Source organism: Pan troglodytes, chromosome 3, assembly GCF_028858775.2.
Source record: "Pan troglodytes isolate AG18354 chromosome 3, NHGRI_mPanTro3-v2.0_pri, whole genome shotgun sequence".
Taxonomy (NCBI): domain Eukaryota; kingdom Metazoa; phylum Chordata; class Mammalia; order Primates; family Hominidae; genus Pan; species Pan troglodytes.
Genome location: NC_072401.2, coordinates 45289451 through 45310635, shown reverse-complemented (window position 1 = coordinate 45310635; position 21185 = coordinate 45289451). Strand labels below are relative to the sequence as shown.

The following is a 21185-nucleotide window of genomic DNA, read 5'->3' as shown; positions in this document are numbered from 1 at the left end:
GTATTTAGAAACCTTGCATCAATCAATAAATTAAAGAACATAAATTTTAATGGACTTCTTTCACTTTACTCAGATATTATTTAAATACAAGAGCAGGTTTTTAGTCACAAAAAGAGAAGGCTATGTCTCTTTTTATTAAAACAACTATTATTCACAGCACATAAGTTGAAAGCACAGCTTTACAAAGAGACTACATGGGTTCAGATCTAGACTCCTCTACCTACTAGACAGACATACAGAACTTGGGAAAATATTTCAACCAGTCTGTGTTTCAGTTTACAGTATGTAAAGCAGGGACACTAATAGTATTTATTTTTATCATAACGATTAAATAAGTAGATGCACATAAATGCATACAACAGTACTAATAGAAAGCAGTCAATAAATGTTAGCTACTGTTATATCTGGAACTTGGAAATTTTTAAAATATATCATTTAATATTTAATAGTCTACTTTTCCATTACGTCTTACTTGCATTACTAAATTCACTTCTAAATGAAAGTGAAACATTCGATTATAGTTTGATTCTAAAAATTTCTTACATATCATTTCTTATAATATCAATAACCAGTAATATGAGAGAATGTGAGTGTATAAATCTGTATGAAACAATGGTGCTGTGGAAATAAAATGGGTATTGAAATCTGGGGGTCGGTTCTACTAATTAAAAGTCACTTAAGTGAACAAAATCCATGTTATATGATTTCTCTAAACCTAAGTTTTCTCATCTGCAAAACAGGGTGCTACTTAATTTATAGTATTACTAAGGAGTAAATGATAAAAGCGTATGTATAACTCCTGGTATATTGTTTGATATCTACTAGAATATCCATTACTTACATACATACAGATATGCATGCATGTGTATAAAATGCCAAATCTAACATTCATTTCACAGATGCATAACACTACGAGTGAATTTAACTGATCAGAAAATACATATATTTAGTATTAATTAAGATCCTATACTTCACTAATATTTAATTTAAGAGTTCCAGTAAGTCAAGATAATTACTGCAAAGGTTTATCAGCAGAAGTAAAATATATACTGAAAGACATAAATGACTGGAGTTTTTCCAAGTTCCTAACGTGTACAAAGTTGTGAGGTTTCTTGGGTAATTTGGATTTTTTTTAATTTCCCTGTCTCTAACTTAAATACAGATCATCTAAAAATAACCACAGATTTTAGTAGTAAAAGAAGGGAAACACATTTATCAAACTTACCCTTAAAATATCAGTCTTCAACTGCAATTCCGTCGGTGGGGCTGAATGCATTAGCCCCAGGAGAGTGCCCATGTCATCGTCCCCATTTGGGGAGAGCACCAGCTGTTGGATAGTCATCAGGGCATGCTGCCGGCATTGAGGGTACTTTACTATATTATGTGCACATCTTGCACCTCCAAATTCTCGAAAAATTCCTTGAAGGAAGGAGAAAAAGTCCAACAATGGCTACTTTAAAATATTCTGAGACAAGTCAGATGAATTAACATTCAGTTATTTTTTGTAGGTAAAGTAACTCAAAATAATGTAAATAAAACCTACCCAACTATTTCACCTTTTAAATTACAATACAAATTTGCACAGTGGGTTGTCAGCAAAGGTATATGCAAATTTTCTCTACATTTCCTTAATGCAAGATTAATGCCGTGATATGTTCACCATGTCCAAGCTCTCAAAATCTAGAACATTCACAAGTCTCTTAGGCAGACCCTAGGAGACTCTCTATTGTAATCAACTTATGTAAAAGGCTTTCAGAGGAACAATAGCCCAAATAAAGGAGATTTAAATGAACATGGCTTCCAAAATAGTAGCAAGAAAGGAATGGAATAAATTATTCCACCATGGGAAAAATTACAAGGAACCAACATGTTTTGTTGCACAGGTAGAGCATAAGAACAAAAAGTGACAAATTCTGTAACAGAAGTATGTGTCATTGTTACTGCTCCAAAGCCTTTACACAGATTGACTTACTTAATACTCATCCCCTACCATTTAGAGGTAAGGCAGTCAAAGTCATACAGCTAGTAAGCAACAGAAAAGGATGTATGCCTACACAGCCCAGCTCTGTAAGCCTGTGCTCCTGCTCACAAGTGATACTGTTCTCACATCAAATATTAATATCATCCTCCAGTATTAAAAAAATGGGCCCAGTGACTGAAATCACTAATTAGTATTTCCTCTAAGTAATTCTTCTATCCCTTACGTTTTTAGGGCATCTTGTTTATATCTCTATTATGGTTTATAACAAACAGTCTTACTATTATTGCTTATGTTTGGTCTTCCATGACTACTGGATTTTCTCCTGATTTGTGTTTCAATAAACGTTTACTAAAACAGTGTATTCTGCTATAGCAGCCACTGTCCTCTCTGCTTAGTGGCTTTCTATTTGTTAACTTTATAAAAATTGTAAGATCATGAAGTCTGTCTAAGCCATGTGCTTGAGATTCAGCACATGGAATTTGTGACATCCTTTCATTACCTGAAGGCCTGTTTAGTTACCTCCTGGTTGTCAGTTAGGACCCACTAGATAATCATAATGGCTAATATTATTTAAATACTTAAACTATGAGTAAAGTACTGTTTTAAATGCCTAACATCACACAGCTAGTAACATCTTTCATACTGGGAAAAGAAAAACTGAAAAGAATTGTATGAAATTGTTTGGCACTTTGGGATATGTACTAAGTGACTTTTAGTCATGCAGAGTAAGCTCTCCAATTGTCCAATCTCTTCCTGTGCAACTTCTAGGTCGTCTCAAGGAAAGCTAATTTGCTAAGCAAATTCCTGTTAGTCTATCTTCATTATGTTTCTGATTATCTCAGTTAACTAAACCTAGTTAGTGGAAATAAGATTATGCATTGCCATAGACAAAATGTTACTATAGTATCCACTAAAATTCATCATACTCATTGTTTCAATTACCTGTTAAATTCATTCAAGTCTATCTTAGCATTTGCCAAATTTGTATCAGACTAATTACTTCTATAATTATGTGTCTACATTTTTCTTGACTAGATTCTAATTCCCAGGGAGCAAGAATGATCTTACCTTAGCATCTAGGTGTTAGAATAATCTAACACCTAGCTAGCATGGTACCTGGGATACACAATATATTTTAAATATGATGAATGCTGAGTTTCCCTGCATTCAGGCAAACAGTCATGCATTTGGGCATGGGGTTCATTCATCCATGGCTTTCCATAACACTTAAAATATATTTCAAGCTCCTTACCATGGCCTAAAAAGCTCCCTATGATTTGAGCCCAGCCTACTAATCTGAACTCATTATTCCTCTCAAGTTGTACTGAACTTATTACCTGAGAGTTGTTTGATGTTAATTAAAATCTCAAGTAATCTTTTTTAAAAAGCAAGAGTGATATTTTATAAATATAGTTAGGTTATCTGTTAATGACAGGTAGAAAAGGATAAAAGAGAAATTGAGACCAAAATTAAACAAAATATTTAGTAAAGTTAATTAACCTTGGAGAGATTACGTTTTATTAGAGAATCATTGTTCAGTATTTCCTGAAGGTTGTAACATTATAATACTCCAACTTGTAGTACTAAAAATATTCTTTAAATCACTGTGTAAAGAAAATATTTTAGAAAGAATTTAAATAGCAACTTATTTGAGTAGGAGTGTATCAATAAAAAATTAGAAGAATACTTTCAACACAAGACACTATAAAAAGCAATTTAAACATCATTTTGAAATAGTAACAATCTTATATGTTTTGTCATCAAGGTGCTCCTGATGGTCAAAAGCACTGCATTTTTAGGGACATGACGGGTACCATCACTGAATCAATAGTTTTTTCTCTTAAGTGACAGGAAGATTTCAGAAGCAAGAATAACCACAGAAGATGTAATCAGTGGTAATCTCCCAAAGTATTTGCTTGCGGCTTTTTAAATTACCTGCATTTGTGTTTGATCCTTGAAGAAGCACTGTCAAGGTCTCCATAACCAATAAAGCCAGGTGTTTTTGGTCTTCAACTGAACTATTATTTCTTGAGTCCCCTAAAAAAAGGTTCAAAGGTCCAAATTACAAAAGTGATAAGCTTATTTTTTCTTGATTCCGTTTTAGTGTAATAATTTCTTTATTTCTTCAGTATTCAGTTTTACCCCTAATAGGACAGATATAATATAATCTTTAAAACGATGCATGCATCCAACATTTGGCAAAAGTAGGCTCAAAATCAATATTAACAGATTTTATTTCGGTATGCTTGCAAGTGGCCATTATCCAATAAATATTAAAAATGAAAATGCAAAGGTTAAATATATCCTCTTTACAGAGGGTTTTCCTAATAAAGGATGTCAACAGGAGAACGCTAGATTTTGATACACCAAAAAGAGAGAAAAGTTCATGAATAAAGCTACCTATTCAACCTGTATTAATTCACATTTAATACTTATTAATTGCCAGATACTACTGTACTTTTATCAGATTTATCAGAGAGGTACCCAATGATAATACATTGTGTATATAACATCATTAAATATACGTATTTGCTCTGTACAATAAAAACACATTGAAATAACTATACATTTAACTATATTTATTAGTTGTAATTAATAACAAATCTGATTATTTTCAGAAGCTTTTAAAGCTCGCTCTTAGAAGCACAAGGCAGTAGATACTAGTCATGTGGATCATACACGTTTTCCCTCAGTTTTTACCTTCCTTTAAACTCTCTCCAATACACTCACATAATTCTAGCTTCCTCCTCCTCAATTACCTAACAGAGGTTGAATGAACCTGTAAATTTTGGAAAATACAGTTCACTAATATGTCACAATAATGCACATTAGGAAGTCATTGAAATCAATAACCAAAGAATGGGAACAAGAACAAAAAATTCTCTGTTTTGAACCCCTTTTCAAATAAAAATAAAATTACAGACAATACTTTACCTTGTTCATTTAGTGCCTGAGTTGGATCCTTCAACAGGGCAGCATATTTATGCAAAAGGTTTACCATGACCTCCAAAAGGCCAACCTCCCTGAACACGTCTTTAAATATGTAGTCATGTCTTGTAAACTTAAGAAGTGTTTTCATTGCAATAATGCTACAGTGATAAGAAGAGCTAGATTTTAAGAGGATACTGACACTAATAAGTTCTTTACAAGGTATATAATTTAAGCTAAAAACAACAAACTCCAGCATCTCAAAGTATTTGTTTTGTACTTCTGGGAGTTTAGAAATCTTCTCTGCAAACTGTGACAATGTGTGCTGTGACTCTAGGATGAAGTAATTGGCATTGTCAGCCATGTAAATATTTGTGATAGCATCAAGGATGATTTGGGCAAGGAAGCTGGTTTTTGCCTTTAAAAACGCATTCTGAAGAACTGCAAAGGCCTGGACGTTTCTCACACTGTGACCTAGAACAGAAAAGAAAAACATAAAAGTAGGTACTATGTGATATTTTAATGATGGCAAACTAGTCTGTTTAAACACATCATGAATTATAATATTTATCAATTATTTACTAAGAACATAACCCTGTTTTCACAAAAGGTCTTATTTTTCTTCATCAGGTTCAAATCATTTAATTAAAAATAACAATGATTAAAACTTTAATGCATTATTATGAATATTTCAATTCAAAAATAGTGTATGTTGAAAAGTTAGACTGTTTTAGAGGGAATAAAAGCATATTATTATAAACATCCATGCTTCAGAGTTTAGAGTGGTAGTTTTATTATCTATGAGATTGATTTTGACTATAAGGACAGCTGTCTCTCAATTTAAAAAGACTTTGAGGCTGAAGAAGTTACAGGCCTGAGAGCAGCAATAATGAAGCAGGAAAACAGGAGAGGAAAATTTTTCTAAATTCCAGTTTTCCTTTATAATTACAACACTGTGATTTTTATAAATTTTAAGCTGGAAGTTTCTTTTGTTTTCTAGCTAACAGTACAATTTTCTTCATATAGACATTTGTTAAAGTAATTTATGGTCAGCTATTCAAACATACCAAATGGGGAAAAAAAAACTTTATACATGGCTCTGGTGAGGCAAATTAGTGACAATAATTATAAAGAAATTAAGACAGAAAGTTCTATTTGAAGTACATGAAAATAAGCAGCTTGCCTGTAAAAGGAGTCCCCAGAACAATACCTATTAGGAGTATATGGCATTTCCAAGTATGACCAAAAAATTAACATAGTGTCTGACAGAATAAGCTGGATTTTAGAAAGAGTATAAACCAGAGAACTACCAAAATTAGTAAATGGAGCAGAAAGAACACTCAGGGCTGGGGGCAGTAGCTCACACCGGTAGTCCTAGCACTTTGGGAAGACTGCCTGAGGCCAGGAGTTCTAGACTAGCCTGGGTAACATAGCAAGACCACTTCCATTTCTACAAGAGATTAAAAAAAAAAATTTAGCTGGGGATGGTGGCATGTGCCTGTAGTTCTAGCTACTCAGGAGGCTGAGGCAGGAGGCTGAGGCAGGAGGATTGCTTGAGCCCAGGAGTTTGAGGTTGCAGTGGGCTATGATCACACCACTGCACTTCAGCCTAGGTGACAGAAAGCAATCCTGTCTGTAAAATAAACAAACAAACAAACAAAAAAGAATGCTCAGAAATCTTGACTTCGACATTTCTTAAAAACACAGGAAATTTTTAAAATCTCCAGCCTATATATGATTTCAATTTTCTAATTTCTTGTTTATTACATGTATGGCAAATACCAAAAATTTATCTTTGTTTCCTGTGTCTATCAGTCTATCTAAGTTTGTTTTTTGGTTACCTACATAATATAAAAAGTAAAGATGTCTGGAAAAGAATAATCAACATCTCAGCAGCTTTTCAAAAAAATAGTTCACATGATTATTAATTTATATGGAAAATCAAAAGACTTAGAAGAGCCAATATGATTCTGAGAAGAAAGAACAAAACTGGACAACTTAAGTGACCTGATTTTAAGGCTTATTATAAAGCTACAGCAATCAAGACAGTGTGGTATTGGCTTAAGGACAGGTACATGGATCAATCAAACAAAATTCAGAAAGTGTCTCAGATATATGTAGTCATATATGATATTTTCAACAAAGGGTCTTGACACATTCAGATACCCATATTAAAAAAGAAATCCTTACTTTCTACCCTCTATGATAATAACTTAAAATGTACCATAGACCTTAATTTAAAAGTTAAAATATGAAACACTGGATAAAGAAAAAATTAGAAGAAAACATTAGAGATCTTTGTGAATCTGAAGTAAAGATTTCTTCAATAGGAGAAAAACAATCACAAAATATTATTAAAATGAAAAACTGGACTTCATCAAAATTTAAAACTTCCATTTCTCAAAAGATGCATTAAAAAAAAACCAGCAAGTCAAAACTAAGAGAACACACTTCCAAAATACATATTAAGGGATAAAGAACTTATACAGAATATCTAAAGAACTCTTATAACTCCAGTAAAACAACCCTATCAAACAATGGGCTCAGAGATCTGAACCAAGGTAGAGAAACAGATGGTGACAAAGCACATAAAAAATGCAAAACTTCATTAGTCAATTAGAAAAATGAAAATTAAAATAACAATTAGACATTATTACATACTTAGTAGAATGTCTAAAATTAAAAGGACTAACAATACCAAGTGTTACTGACAGCGTCAAGCAACTGGAACTGACATTACTGATGTGAATGCAAAAATTGGACAGCCACTTTAGAAGATACTCTGGCAGTTTCTTATAAAGTTAAACATACATTTACCATATGATCTAGCACTTTAACTACTCTGTATTTAGCTAAAAGAAATGAAAACGTATGTCCACAGAAAGATTTGTTTTATATAAATGTCCACTGTAGCTTTATTCCTGATAGTCAAATAAATGTCCATCAACTGGTGAAGAGATACACAAATTGTGGACTATCCAAACAATGAAATAATACCCAGCATTAAAAAGGAACAAACTTCTGATACATGCAATAACATAGGTGATTCTCCAAAGTATTACAATATTCCCCCCATTTTCATGGTTTTATTTTCTGTGGTTTCAGTTACCCATGGTTAATTACAGTCTGAAAACATTACATACAATAAGATATTCTGAGAGAGAGTGCTCATGCTCTTAAGAGAGAGCACACATTTACATAACTTTTATTATTGTGTATTGCTATAATTGTTATATTTTACTATTATTGTTGTTAATCTCTTACTGTGACAAATTTATAAATTCAACTTTATCATATGTATGATGTGGAAGAAAAACATAGAATATATAGGGGTTTGGTACTATCTGTGGTTTCAGGTATCCATTGGGGACCTTGGAACACATTTCCCCCGGTTAAGAGGGGAGTGATTAGATAGAATCCAGATACAAAAAAACTATATACTGTATGATTACAGTGTATTAAGTTCTAGAAAGGGCAAAACTAAAACAGACTAGTGGTTGCCAGGGCAAGGGTTAAGGTGGGGAGGACTGACTGCAAGGAGAACAAGGAAACTTTCTAGACGGTGAAAATATTCCACATCATGATTACGGTGGTGATTACACAACCATATCCACTTGTCAAAACTCATCAAATTCAACACTCAATTGAGTAGATTTAATGTACACAATTTACACCTCAATACTGCTAGAAAATATAAAAGACAACCTATTCCACATTCTTTCTCTAATGGAATACAGCTATTTCCTATGATCCTTGCAATAATGCTAAAAGTAGGCCATGAGAAACAGAAAATTTTGAGTTATACAGGAAACTCAAAATGATGTAGCTTCACCCATTCACTTTATAGAATATTATGCCAATTTTTCTGAAGAAGAAACTGATGTTTAGAAAAGTTAGGTCACTTATGATTACATAAATTCTGACTCTTAGGGCATCATCCTTTCTAGATAGCCTTACTTTCATAGACATTATGTCACTGGATTCTCACCATAACCCTGGGAGGTGCTAGGTTATATAATTATTCTCCCTGTTATGAATGAGACAAAACCAGGCAATGATATATGCACAAGATTAATTTTGCTGCATTATTACAAAATTAAATTGTTGTGATTAGCTATTATGCCAATATCAACATCACATTGATAAACCAAATGAAACAACAATAAAGTATAAAATAGGAAGTACATTGCTGCGATATTTTTATATTAATTCATAGGAAGATTTAACTGTAGAATGACCAAGCTGGAATCTATAAATTAGAAATTTTCTGAGAAGTCTCTATTTTCTTTTTTTTTTTGCTTTTAAGAGAAAAGGGGTCTTGCTCTGTCACCCAGGCTGGAGTGCAGTGGCGTGATGACAGCTCACTGCAGCTTTGAACTCCCGGGCTCAAAAGATCCTCCTGTGTAGCTGGGATTACAGGTGTGAATTGCCACACTATTTTTTTCTTGATAGTAAATAAAATGAAACCTTAAATCACCTAGGGAAACATGGATTTCTCCCTTTTTACTCCAGAGACTCATTTAAAAGGTTCTAAACAACTTATGTACTGAGGGCACATCATATTACACTGATGACGCCATCTATTTTCACTGATTTATAGACTGTTAATTTCTAACTCATAACATATGTATTATAAATTTAAATATGTATTACAAATTTAATACATAACATATGTATTATAAATTTAAATAACCAGACATGTTTGTATTTATTGGCTGGTTAAATTTTAAATGGAAATATCATGATCCTATTGAATACTTAGTAAGTGACAGTCATGTGAATAAAAACTATTAGAGGCCTCCAGGCTCAGGTTACTTTGAAATGATTACTGTGCATTTTTTGAAAAATAAAATACATAATAAAACTAACTTGCATAAGTATGTAATTAAATATTATTAGGATCCAAATGTTTGGAAATCTAGACTATAAAAATTTATCCTCTGACCCAAATGAAATAATGTAACCTCTGTACATAGATTTTGCTTAGTTTTAAATAAAATACAAGCAGTTATACTTCATGCTGTCCATAGTCAGCCGCTGTATCCATGGGTTCTGCATCTGTGGATTCAATCAATCACAGATGGAAAGTATTAAAGAAAAAAAAAGGTGTGGTTGCATCGGTACTGAATATGTACAGACTTTTTTCCTTGTCATTATTTCCTAAACAATACAGCAAAATAAGTACATAGCATTTACATTGTATTTGGTATTTTAAGTAATCTAGAGATTATTTATTTAAAGTATATGGGAAGACATGTGTAGGTTATATGCAAATACTATACCATTTTATATCAGGGACTTGAGTATCTGTGGATTTTGGTATCGGCAGGGGGTCCTGGAACCAATCCCCCACAGATACTGAGGGATGATTGTATGTCTTAATAGGTACAGAGATTAGGCTGAAAATTGAGTTCTATCCACGTAAAGTAGAAATGCACGAAGTGCCAACATTCAAAAGAAGCATGTTTTGATTAAATTGTTTGAATGTTAAAAAATACTGTAATATAAATCTCCTTGTTTGATTTTATATTTTTATAATATTATTTTCAAGTATTTGATCTGCTAGATTAAAGGTTATTACTTAAGAAATACTTAAACAGACTTAAACCATTAAAAAAAAAAACAAGCTTTAAGGGAAACTATATTACTTTTATATATATAACAGAAACAAAAAGTAATATACCAAAATAAGACAAATTCATTCTTTCTCTATTTCTCTCAGTAGCACAGAAGGGAAAAAACAAGACTCACCTTTGCCTGCAGGCTGAGGTACTGCAAATCCAGGCAATAAAAAGGGTGCCCCTGTGGTAATACCAGCTGGTTTTAGTTCACTGACACCATATGTTGTTAGGGAGGTTATCAGATTAACCAGATCTTTCAAGGCATCTTTGGATTCTGCCTCTTTTGCTTGTTCCAATCTAGAAAAGTATGATTTAGAAAGTATTTTTTTCTCTTTGGTTGTGTTCTCAGATTTAACACAAAATATTTTTCAATTTTATATGCAGTAAATAAATGTATAAAGTACTCTGGGAAGTACTGAAAGAACACTGGGGTCATTAGGGAATTATCTTTTAACCACGGCTTTCCTGAGAACACAAAATGGGTTGCAACAAATACCCTTTAAAAAAAAAAAAGATTTATTGGGTATTTCCCCTTAAAAGAAGTAATTATTCTCATTAAAATAAACTTGGAGAATGACAAAAAGTAGGAAAGAAGAAAAAGTATGATTAGCCTCACAAACACATTTAACATTCTTATTATCTTTTTAATATGAAAAGTTTAGTTTTTACAATATTTATTCTCATACTATATACAGTATGTTGTAACCTATTTTTTTCCTTTACTAGTGCTGTATGTGTACTTCCACACATTAGTGTAAGCTTTCACAGGTAAGCTTTCAGGGGCCATGCAGAGCCAACCACACATTTGGGGAGTGAGAGTTCCAACAGCTGGCAGAATGCAAAAGTACTAATAAATAAAATCTTGTCTACATTTTGGATTATATCTTTAGGATCAATAAACATAAATGAAATTATTGTATCAGATTACCAACATTTTTAAGGCTCTTAATATCTTGCCAACCTACGTTCTCAAAGGATGAATCAATTAATACCCCTCTAGTAATGTGAAGTGGTTATTTCATCAATTTTCATATGTATTTATAAATTTGCATATATATGCAAAATGATATTCTTAGGGGTTATCTAATATCAACTAGCAGCAACTAGGTTAAATTGGTGTTAGAAATAACAAGTTCTGGCCAGGCATGGTGGCTCACACCTAAAATCCTGGTGCTTTGGGAGGCTAAGGCAGGAGGACTGCTTGAGGCTAGAGTTTGGCACCAGCCTGGGCAACATAGGCTCTACAAAAAAAAAAATAAAATATAGCTGGGTGTAGCTACTTAGGAAACTGAGATAGGAGGATCTCTTGAGTTAAAAATTATATCGAGCTATGATTATGCCACTGCACTCCAGCCTGGGAACATAATGAGACCCCAGAGGGAGGGAGGGAGGGAGGGAGGAAGGAAGGAAGGGAGGGAGACAAGTAAGTTTACAAAACAGTGGTGTCTTATAATAGATCAAACGATTTAAAAATAATTAATGGCCCAGGAATAGCTGCTGAAAAATGGTGAGTATCTTCTTCTTAAGAAAATCTGTAACCAGCCACTTTCTAAGTATGTGCACAAACCATTTGAAATGGAAAAGGGGGTTAGTAACACATTTTGAAATTATTAATTTGTTTCATATACACAGTTGTAAGGTTTTATTCCATCTACATAATTATTCTTAAGTACATTAATAAAAAGACTAGAAGTACTATAAAATAAAGAACCAAAAATATAATTAAGAAGAGTTTATACTTTAAGAAGATATTAATTAGTTTATCTAAATTCTTCTCCCTCAGCTACTAAAGAGCAGATTTATGCTTCATATCTAACCTCTGACTTCATCATGTTTGTGCCCTGCATTTGGCAATTTAACTCTAAATTCACTTTTCCACTCTGTTGGCAGAACAGGAATAAAAAGAAGGGAATAGGCCAGGTGTGGTGGCTCATGACTGTAATCTCAGAATTTTGGGAGGCCAAAGGATTGCTTGAGGCCAAGAGTTTGAGACCAGCCTGGGCAACACAGCGAGATCCTGTCTCTGTGGAAAATGTTTAAAAATTAGCTGGGTGTGGTGGTACATGCCTGTAGTCCTAGCTACGTGGGAGGCTGAGGTGGGAGGACCATTTGAGCCCAGGAATACGAAGCTACAGTAAGCTGTGATTGCACCAGAAAAAGAAGGGAGTAAAGCCAGGTATACATTAAATAAGTGTTTCCTTAATTTGCTTTTCCTATAACCCCAAATCACATTGTTTTCTTTGATAAAAAAGACTGAGTAGACATTTAAAATACATTCTTAAATTGAGCAGTCTTACCTAAGCAAGAGATCACAAAGAAAATTATATCCTTGCCATATCCGAAAATCATCCAGAAGTGTTTGGGAAACATCGCTGGAATCTTTGAGGAAACAAGAAAGCCCAGCAAACATTTCGACAATTTCTAGGGGAGACAGGTCATCTGATTGCTGCATATTCTGAACACATGTAGATAAACACTCTTTCTCTGTAAGAATAGATAATTAAATAAATATGCATTATTCCTGACAATCGCTTAAAAATTTTTTAATTGTTAACTGTTGTTTAATGAAACATTAAATTTTAACATATCTGTAAAATACTATGAGATAAACGTAACACATTCTAAAAGTCAATATAAGAGTCATATGCATTGGGAAAGCACTGCCTCTAGGTAGTAAACAAAGGATAATACAGAAATGTGTTGAAAAATAGTTGACATGTATGTACCTGTAATTTTTTCACATATTTTGATGTTTTATCATAAAACAAATGGCCACTGCCAAATGATATTTTTGATCTTTTATATTGATATAGTAACAAGATGAAAAAAGCAAAAAACTATCTTCTAAGTTTAAGAAGAAAAATCTAGTAATTAGTTAAAACTTTAAGTTAGAGAGACTATATAGCCTGGCTAACATGGTGAAACCCTGTCTCTACTAAAAATACAAAAATTAGCTGGGTGTGGTGGCACGCGCCTGTAGTCCCAGCTACTCGGGAGGCTGAGGTAGGAGAATCACTTGAACCCGGGAGGCAGAGATTGCAGTGAGCCAAGATCACGCCACTGCACTGCACTACAGCCTGGGTGACAGAGCGAGACTGTCTCAAAATAAATAAATAAATAAATAAATTAGACAGACTATAGACCAATGAGATACAGAAATACTTTAGGAAATACAATTTTTTAAATTTTATTTGTATAATATATTACTAGTTTAAAACACAGTTATATCTTATCCCTGACTCTGAGGATTTGTAGCATTTCAAGGAAGACTTTCACTTTCTTATCTTTGGTGGTATGTATTTGTATAAAGAAACTCACTGTTACATAACAAAAGCTAAGATTTAACAGAGGAATGGGAGGAAATGTGCATTTAATAACTGACTCATATATTAGGTACTAGCTTTCACATATGTCACTTAATAAATGTAAGTGAACAAATTGGTGTATTAATTATTTTGAAAGAGTTTCAGGACAGTAATATCAGGTAGTTCTCAACTTGATGATTTGACTTAAGATTTTTCTACTTTATGATGGTGTGAAAGCAACATGTATTCAATAGAAACTGTACTTTATGTAACCATATAAGCATTGTTTTCCACTTGCAGAACAGTATTCAGTACATTACATGAGATATTTAATACTTTACTATAAAGTTGATTTTGTGTTAGATGATCTTACCCAACTATAGGCTAACATAAGTGTTCTAGCTACTTTCAGGGTAGGCTAGGCTAAGATATGATGTTCGGTAGGTTAAGTGTATTAAATGCGTTTTCGACTTACACTATTTTCAAATTATGATGGGTTTATTGGGACATAACCCCACCATAAATTGAGGAGCATCTGTGTATATACCAAATAAGTAGATTGCTTGAGATGCTAAGGCAATTGTCTCCTATACAGACATTTTAAAAGATAGCTGAATATTACATATACTTTAAACTAACAGTGTCTTCTTACTGCTGATAAAGAATCCACCTAATTCCATCTATGCTGCACGACAGATTATTACCTAGCAACTTATGCAATATCTTCAGAAAGACTGGTTACAGGATATCAAAAAAACTTCTTTTTTATTCAGTAAAAGAAGAGAGAAGAATAGGCTGTGACATAGAACTTTCATTACATTATGACTGAATTTACACAACAATGAAATTTTTTTTAACTTTTAGAAATATCCATTGTTGGCCAGGCGCAGTGGCTGACGCCTGTAATCCCAGCACTTTGGGAGGCTGAGGAGGGTGGATCACAAGGTCAGGAGTTCAAGACCAGCCTGGCCAAGATGGTGAAACCCTGTCTCTACTAGAAATACAAAAATCAGCCAGGTATGGTGGTGTGCACCTGTAATCCCAGCTACTCAGGAGGCTAGGGCAGAGAACTGCTTGAACCTGGGAGGATGGAGGTTGCAGTGAGCCAAGATCGCGCCACTGCACTCCAGCCTGGGTGACAGAGTGAGACTCCATCTAAAAAAAAAAAAAAAGAAATATCTATTGTTCAGAACTTATGAGGAGAATGTTTTACATTTGAAATGCCCCACAGATGAAAAAAAATATTTTCTTTTCTCTGGGCAAATTTATTTTTTATTTTAAAGAACAAGCTTTAGAATACTGAAAGATAAAAATAAATCTATTATTAAATGAAGAAAAGTGGAAGAAATTTAGAACACTTAAATATATAAAGAGATATTCACCATGAATATACTTCACTACATTGACACTAAGACCATGACGAGATATGGTCATGAGGACTTCTCCAGCACTCTTTCTCCAAGGCAGGTTATAGGGAGGGCACCAAGAGGTTATTGCACTGAATAGAAGCTGGAGATCATCTTTCTGAGCCAGCTCCTCCGCAGGGGAAACAAAACTGCACAGTTTCACTAAGATCTAAAAAATAAAACAAAACAAAACAAGAGTGTATAAGCAAAAATCAAATAATCTGATTTAAAAATGGGCAAATGAGCTGAATGGACTGCTCTCAAAAGAAGACATAGAAATGGCCAACAGGTATATGAAAAAATGCTCAACATCACTAATCATCAGGGAAATGAAAATTAAAACCACAATAAAGTATCACCTCAAGCCAGTTAGAATGGCTATTATCAAAGATAAAAAAGAACAGATGCTGGTAAGGAAGTAGGGAAAGGGGAACTCCTATATACTGTTGGTGAGAATGTAAATTAGTACAGCCATTATGAAAAACAGTATGGAGGATCCTCAGAAAAGTAAAAATACAACTACCATATGATCTAGCAATCCCCCTACTGGGGGTATATATCCAAAGGAAATGAAATTCGTATGTCAAAGAGATAGCTGCACTTCCATGTTTACTGCAGCACTATTCCCAATAGCCAAAATTTAGAATAAACCTAAGTATCCAACAGATGAATGGATAAAGAAAACATGGAATATATATACAATCTAATACTATTCAGCCATAAAAAAGAATGAAATTTTGTCATTAAAGGCAACATGGATAAGCTTGGAGGACATTATGTTAAGGAAAATAATCCAGGCACAGAAAGATGAATATTGAATGCTTTCATTCATATGCAGAAGTTTAAAAAGCTGATCTCATGAAAGTAAAGAGTAGAATTTTGGTTACCAAGGGTGGATAAGGGAAGGCGAGTGGGGCAAGCTAAAGGCTGGTTAAGGGATACTGAAGTATAGTTGGGAGTAAGTTCTAGTGTTCTATAGCACTATAAAGTGAATATTATTAAAAAAACAATGTATTGTATATTTTTAAATAGGTAGAAGAATGAATTTTAAATGTTCCCAATGCAAAGAAATAATAAATGTTTGAGGTGATGGATATATATATGCTAGTTACCCTTGATTCGATCATTACACATTGTATACACAAAAATTATTACACTGTGACCTATAAATATATGCAATTATTATTTTTCAATTAAAATTAATAATGAAAGTTAAAAAACCGTAAGAGTGTATGTAAGTAAATAAATGGCTGATTATGTTATGACAGTAAACTAGTCCTACTTATATCACCTGATTTTTTAAAAAACATTTACTATCCTCTCTTCACCCTAATATTTTTGCATACTGTGGCTTGAAACAAGATAAAATAGCATTGCTTTTCCAAGTCAACATTTTATTTTTCTAACTTAGTTCTTTAATTTTTAGTTTGCCACTGGCGAAATGTCATTTTCTTCTCTAAAAAGGACAGTTTTAGAAAAAAAAGGAAGTAAAAATAGATCTTTAAAAGCAAAGATATTTTGAAATTGTTTCAATTTTCTATACAAGTAATAGAGGATATTAGAGTATAAATAATCTTCATTTCAGAGTATTTTAAATCTAGTTGCCAAAAACCTAAAGTCTGGCTTTCAAAGAAGACTCAAGACTTCTCAAGTACTGGAATGAGAACTTATTCTTTAACTGTGATTTGCAGAATACATACTACACAAGAGCACACACCATTAAGAGCCTGCCACTTGGGAATTCAGCAATGGTTTCTGCCCTCAATGGGCTCTTCCTTCTAATACCAGTTCAGGTTAGGAAAAGTTAACTTTTCTTCTCTTTGCTAAATTTTCTCATCTAAATATTTTTTAAAATATATAGTATGAATGAAATAACTATAACTCATGACATCATTTTATTCTCTTGAAAAAGAGCACTTCATGAAATTTTGGTATTTCAGCATCAGTGGAAAATAGCAGCCAGGTGTGGTGGCTCACGCCTGTAATCCTAGCACTTTGGGAGGCCCAAGGTAGGCAAATTACTTGAGTCCAGGAGTTTGAGACCAGCCTGGGCAACATGGTAAAACTCCATCTCTATAAAAAATTAGCTAGGCATGGTGGCAAGTTACTCAGGAGGCTGAAATGAGAAGATCACCTGAGCCCGGGAGGTCGAGGCTGCAGTGAGCTGTGATCATGCCACTGCACTTCAGTCTAGATGACAGAGTGAGACCTTGTCTCAAAAGAGAAAAAGAAAAGAAAAGAAAAGAGAACAGAAGAGAAGCGAAGCTCAATAGAGAGAGGTAGCTGAAATATCACATTTTATCTGAGAAAACTAGGCCTTCCTTTTCCTATTGCCCTCAAATGCAAAAACTTGCTTAGATATAAAAGCTTTCTAATTCATAGCTGCCAAGTATCAGAAAGGAAAAAAAGGTTTAAGAATTCATAAAAACAATAAAATATTTATAAAATCAGTAAATATGGTACCCTTCCCACCAAATGCCTGGAGAAACTGCTGGATACCTAATGTCCATTAATATGTGTAATATGTCATCATCTTTTACCATATGTGAATACAGACAGTTAAATGCAACAAAAAAAGTGTATTCTCAGAGGGGAGTATTACTGATTATAGTTGTTGTTGGTTCTGACACTGCCTTATGTGATTAGCGAGACAAATGCCAGTTTTCCAATTTGGTACATAGAAAACAAACCCACAAATAATAAAATACTTTTTTACAAATCAAATCACTGTTCTCAAACTGGATGCAAGGATTTCTTGAATTTGTTGACTTATAAGATAACTGGTTCATCTTTATAGGCAGAAGGATTCTTACAAATAATCTAGTACGATCCTTTCATTTTTACAGAACAGAAAACTGTAAAGTCAATTTCTCATTCCTGGCTGGGTGTGGTGGCTCACGCCTGTAATCCCAGCACTTTGGGAGGCTGAGGCGGGAGGATCACTTGAGCCCAGGAGTTCGAGACCAACCTGGCCAACATGGTGAAACCTCATCTCTACTAAAAACACACAAAAAAACTAGCCAGGCATGGTGGCACAGCTTGTAATCCCAGCTACTTGGGTGGCTGAGGCACAAAAATCGCTTGAACCCAAGAGGCAGAGGTTGCAGTGAGCCAAGATTGCACCACCACACTCCAGCCTGGGAGACAGACCAAAATTCTCTCCAAAAAAAATTTCTCATTCCTCTTCTGCCTCTACACTAACCACTTATATTTGTAAGAACTCTGTTACAAAAGTCCAACCAAGTGTGGCAGAGCAATAACTGGCCACATCAACAACAACAAAAAAACTGAATGCCTGCATGAAGCATTACCAAATACTAAAGTCCCAGGAAACCATCTGTCACATAATACAAACGTAGGGATTGCATCTATTTTAAAACATTTAATAAGTTCGTGTCAATTGGTTTCCTAGACACAATGATGAAAACATTAGCCTGCGATGAGGAACTAAAACAAAGAAAGTGATACACTAAAAGCAGCAGTGAACTAGGAGTTGGGAGAGCTAGGTTTTTATCACTATCACTTGCCTACTATGGATCATAAACCAGAATATTAGTTTCCACAACTGTAAATGAGGAGTTTGATTTAAATTATCTTTTGAGTCCCTTTTGGCCTTAATATTCAATGACTTTAGTATGCTAAAGTGACTCCCACATGATCGAAAGTCAGCACCTGGTTTTCAAATAGAAATAATTTTTTAAAAAACTTTGCTATGCTTATGTAGGTATTAAAAGTATAAAATGCAGATTCCATTTATTACCTAAGGCATTAGTTCTTTAAAAGGGGTTTATTGAAATGAGGCTGCTATTCTAATCAGCAAAGATTAACCCACCACATTCATCAGCAATATCTTCAAGCAGCTATAATTCCTATGCGATTTACTCCTTCATTTATTCCCATTGCTTTTCTTAGCCAATCTAATTCAGGAATCAGATAGATCTGAGTTCTAATCCTATTCCTGCCATTTGCTTACATAATCATTTTGGGGAAAAACAAAAGCTCTGAAGTCGTGGGGTTATCTTGCAAATTGAGATGTGAGATGAGAAATGTTAACCACAAGCACAAAAGTGTCTAACAGATCAAGTGTTCAATAAACATACTGATTTAGTATTTTACTTGATAATCCCATTCATTTACTTTCTAAAACTGTCTTGGTCTCACTCTCTCCTGTCCTTTCATCACTAGCAGCTCTACCAAACAGAGTCATCCTTACAGTAAAGAGCCCAGTGACATGAGGTGAGCCTGCAATCATTACTCTATACAGCTCTATCTTTTCTACCCCAATCCACTGTTCTCTCTATTCTCTTCCTACTCTCAGTAGTGGTGATGGTGGCAGTGGCAGTAATCACAGTTACTTCTCCTTCCTATCTACTATGTGCTAAGCTGAAAATCGTACCTTTACATATTATGTCATTTAAGCCTCAAAAAACCTTTTAGGTAGATATCATTTTCATTTTACAGGTGCGAAATCTGCATCTTAGATGACTTTGCTTTTGAGAACTAGATCTAAACATGTTGTTGTTTTTAACTGTTGATTGGGTTAAAAAAACATGTAAAATTTACCATCTTAACTGTTTTAAGAGTGTGGTACAGTAATGTTAACTATATGTACACTGTTGTGCAACAGAACTTCATCTTGCAAAACTGAAACTCTACTCCTATAGAAAAATAATTCCCTTTTCTTCTTTCCCTTAGTTCCTAGCCACCAGTATTCTACTTTCTGTTCCACCTGTATGACTACTTTAGATATATTATATAAGTGGAATCACGCAGTATTTGTCTTTTTGTGTCAAATGTTGTTTTTTTAATACTGTATTAGACCAATGGACAGATTATATTCTATATGTTTGTTTGCTTGTTTTGACAATTTTCTGCCAAGAAAGGATATCATACATGATGACTATATTCCTGGGCTAGCTAATAAAGGTCTATCACACATTTGTTAACCCACAATGCTATTAAAAGAACAGTGCTAACAGTGGGAAAGAAGAGCCTTACAGGCAGGGCAGAGGAGGAGGCAGCCACCACCAAAGTAAACTGTCTTTACAAGTGAAATATTTATAGGCTGGGGACTTCCTGTATATAAACAGCAACTAGATAGAATTTTGAGACATTATAAGAAATATTATCCAAATCTTTATATCATTTTCAAGTTTTCCTTGCTTAGTTCATTTTAGAGACATTCCGATATATCAAAAGTAATCTCAATGGCTGGATCTGTTCAGAGAAACAAACTTGCTAATGCCTCACTCAAATATTCCTGAAAAGAATATTTCAATATTATTTCTGCAGATTCAAAAAATGTGACAATTATATGAGATAAAGTCATACTATCATAAATAAAATGAAATATGAGTTAAAAAATGGAATATGTAAAACATCTATTTAGGAAGTATACCCACTTCCCTTTAAATAGGGTGGAGGTAGGCAATAGCACCTTTCATACCTGTACAAAAACTTTCTGGAGTAGTCCTCGACGTTCTGCTAAAGGTAGCTCATTCTGTGCACCTCCAACTGCCTCAGGCACATGTGGAAGGTCAAAAAACAGATATAAACATTTAACCAGGGTGGAAGGCACTGACATTGTTGTCATGCAGTCCACGGTTTTCTGGAAAACAAGCCAATAAATAAGTGAATAGATAGACACAACTATAATTGGTACAGCCAAATAATTCACAAATGTTAACCCGAAAATTATATATAAAGGTAACTTTTTAAAATGCATGTAAGAATTTAAAAATGACTCCAAGTGAAGAAATATACAACTATGCATCTGAACAATTTTGCTTTAATCAAATAGTGAGATTTTGTTATATAGTAAATTATCAATTAAATTTAATATTTATTTATTAAAAAGCAGCATGTTTCGGAAGCATAAGCTTTAGAATTTAGAAAAACAGACACTTAATAACTACGAACTTCAGCAAACTACTTAATTCTCCTG

General features: G+C 33.7%; 1 protein-coding gene across 20 annotated transcripts in view; it reads right to left on the bottom strand.

The window, feature by feature from the left end:
• Positions 1-21185, bottom strand: part of WDFY3 (WD repeat and FYVE domain containing 3) — a 296268-nt gene that overhangs the window by 146272 nt on the left and 128811 nt on the right. For 18 of the 20 annotated variants that reach the window (XR_002943524.3, XR_008547495.2, XR_010156549.1 and 15 more), the window contains 7 exons: positions 20688-20849; positions 15218-15410; positions 12828-13014; positions 10661-10827; positions 4916-5383; positions 3917-4018; positions 1226-1419 (listed from right to left, as the gene is read on the bottom strand). Coding sequence is in view for 17 of the 20 variants with exons in the window: in XM_001151618.8 (XP_001151618.1) it covers positions 1226-1419; positions 3917-4018; positions 4916-5383; positions 10661-10827; positions 12828-13014; positions 15218-15410; positions 20688-20849 (1473 nt within the window). In the remaining 3 variants the exon portion in view is untranslated. Of the gene's footprint in view, positions 1-1225; positions 1420-3916; positions 4019-4915; positions 5384-10660; positions 10828-12827; positions 13015-15217; positions 15411-20687; positions 20850-21185 lie in introns of those variants that run through there. The other 2 variants (XM_063809494.1, XM_016951500.4) reach the window with 2 other exon arrangements.